General features: G+C 49.0%; 1 protein-coding gene across 4 annotated transcripts in view; it reads right to left on the minus strand.

The window, feature by feature from the left end:
• LOC126577385 (DENN domain-containing protein 5B) overlaps positions 1–2,500 on the minus strand; it is a 26,016-nt gene that overhangs the window by 2,672 nt on the left and 20,844 nt on the right. The window contains exons 6-12 of one of the 4 annotated variants that reach the window (XM_050238969.1): positions 2,457–2,500; positions 2,109–2,379; positions 1,927–1,962; positions 1,330–1,668; positions 672–807; positions 211–607; positions 19–137 (exon numbers count right to left, since the gene is read on the minus strand). The exon at positions 2,457–2,500 is cut by the window's right edge and continues 167 nt beyond it. In XM_050238969.1, coding sequence (XP_050094926.1) covers positions 19–137; positions 211–607; positions 672–807; positions 1,330–1,668; positions 1,927–1,962; positions 2,109–2,379; positions 2,457–2,500 — 1,342 coding nt within the window. The remainder of the gene's footprint in view (positions 1–18; positions 138–210; positions 608–671; positions 808–1,329; positions 1,669–1,926; positions 1,963–2,108; positions 2,380–2,456) is intronic. The other 3 variants (XM_050238970.1, XM_050238971.1, XM_050238972.1) reach the window with 3 other exon arrangements.

Consider the following 2,500-nt stretch of genomic DNA (forward strand, 5'->3'; position numbering starts at 1 on the left):
GAAAAGCAATCCACTCACTTGTACGTATGACCTGTGACCTCATTCCTTACGACCACATGCTCCACCAGCCACTTGGACGACATTCCGGTATCATCATGGCCAATTCTCAGTGACGTCAGTATACCGAGTGTTTTGTGCTGCAAATGGAATCGAAAGATACACCGTCAATTGAACCCCCGCCCCTTCCTTCATTGCTTTCTCAACACCTACATGAAACACAAACTCCAGCGAATGGCGTGGCACGCTGATGATCTGCGTCTCGCCAAGGCTGCCCGAAATGGCAATCCAAACGTTGGCCGACGTGGTCGCCGCGCTCGACTTCTTCGACGGGAAAATAACCACCCGATAGGGTAGCTTGGTCGTCGGGTACGTGTTGGTGAAGCAGAAATAATCGACAGCATTCAGGGTGAGCAGATGGTAGAGGAACTGCTCCACTTCGTCGTCGCACCGCACGAACGCGCTTCGTTTGTACAACTGGCGCAGCAAAGCGGCATCCGAGAGCAGCGTACGGAGGTGACGCGACAGCACCTTCTTCTCGAGCGCCAATCGGACCCACGCCCGTGCGTATCCGATGTGGGTTTTGATGTCCGTCATAGCGAGAATGTTGCTGTACGACGGGATGAGTGAGATGTAGAACATTGCAACAGCCTGCCAGCCGGATCATTACTTACCGGATATCAAATTCGAGCGATTCGGGAAGTGGTCGAAGCTGCTCGGGGCCTAAGCTTTTACGATCGCGCGACTTGGAGCGGCCCCTCGTTGGGGACGGTGGTGGAAGCTGTGGTTCGATGGCTAGCGATGAGAGGTCTGAATGGGGGAGGGACATCGAAAATACATTAATAATAAGCCAAACAATCAGACATCACGCACAACAATACAAAATCATTAAAAACCGAAAAATGGAAAAATAAATTTAGAAATATAAAACATATCCAAAACGAGAATCACAAAACGATCTATAATACAAATTCAAACAATGAAACGGCATCTAATATAAAAATGGAATGAGTAAATCAAGTAAATGAGTAAATGGATGCTCGAGTCACACCACGATCACATCAAGGTATCGATGAAGGTAATCGAATGAAGATAATTTATGTTATCGAACCCACCAGAAAGATATGTTCATGACTAAAGACCGCCTAATGAATGGTGTATTAGTTACAGAACTAGCTGAAATCGTGTTCCACTGCAAGCGTTTCTGTTAGTACCACACAAACACTCCAAACTCCACACATGGTCCTGCGCAGTACAGCGGTTCGTCGGGAAAGTCGGACTAAATCGCACACAGAGGAACACACTGGGGTGGACACCATCGCCACCACTCACCGCACTGGCTGCCCGTTGTGGTAAACAGATTAGCTACCGTACCGTGGCGCCTACCCACAAACGAAGCGACGACATCGGAGAGCATAAAGTTAGTAAAGCGACCCACGGGGGACCCACGATTTGGTGACGCCGCCGGAGATAGTAATGCTTCTGTGGAGCCCGATACATAGATGTTGCTACCGCTATTGCTGTCACTTAGTACCGGTATCGCCCGACCCTGAAGTCGTCGTATTTTGTGCGCTATCGTTGTGTGATACTTTCTAAAGCCTAACGTGCCACCATCGCCCTTCGGCGGTTTCAACGTGTGGCAACGTGTTTCCGAGTTACTGCGTGTCTTGTCTGCAGCGAGTTAGCGCCAAACATTGGCCAAAGCCCTCGCCATGCGAGCGAACACAAGATCCGAGAGAGAAAGAGGGAGAGAGGAAAGCATGATCAGAACGAAAGAAGAAAACGTAAGCAAATGGGAACGAAAGGAAACAGAAGGGAACTTGAGCAGAATTCAAATCGTTAGATGCATTAATGAAACGTAAATCGAAACTAAAGGACCATTAACTAGAGTAAGTGAAAGTGTTACGGTAAACTAGCCCATCAACGTACAATCCATCCGCTTCCTCATGACGGTCCACGCTAAGGCTAAAAGGAGAGACACGGGCGAGTGTGGAGGAGTAATAGAAATTTAATGAGAAAATGGCGTTACACTAGCCACGATATCAAGAGCCGGGTCTAAAAGGGAAGAAAGCGAGAATGCAACGAATGATCTACGTAAGGTGCTCTCTAACCTGGCGTTAGGTAGCTGTTCTCCATCTGATGTCGGCCCGGATTTTGACAATCCTTAATCTCCAGATAGGCCGCCAGGTGAGTCCAGAGCGCCGATTTGCTCTGCTTGTTGATCAGCCCGTGTGACCAAACCTTCTCGAGCAGATCGCACAGCGAGGCTATCATCGTGTTCTCCTCGACGCCCGTCACTGACGCTTCACCGCTTAGCCCCAGCTCGATCGCTTCCGTACCCATCTTCTCCAGCAGCATTCGCTTCGTTTTACTTTTGATATCCTACGAGTGAGAGAAGCGATCGAATTAGGAAACGGACTCAGAAGCAGCACACTCTGCACACAAACAATGACGCTTACTTTAAGCAGCTTCTCAACGAATGTCCAGTTGGCTTGCGCCAATA

This window comes from Anopheles aquasalis, chromosome 3 (assembly GCF_943734665.1).
Source record: "Anopheles aquasalis chromosome 3, idAnoAquaMG_Q_19, whole genome shotgun sequence".
Classification (NCBI taxonomy): Eukaryota; Metazoa; Arthropoda; class Insecta; order Diptera; family Culicidae; genus Anopheles; species Anopheles aquasalis.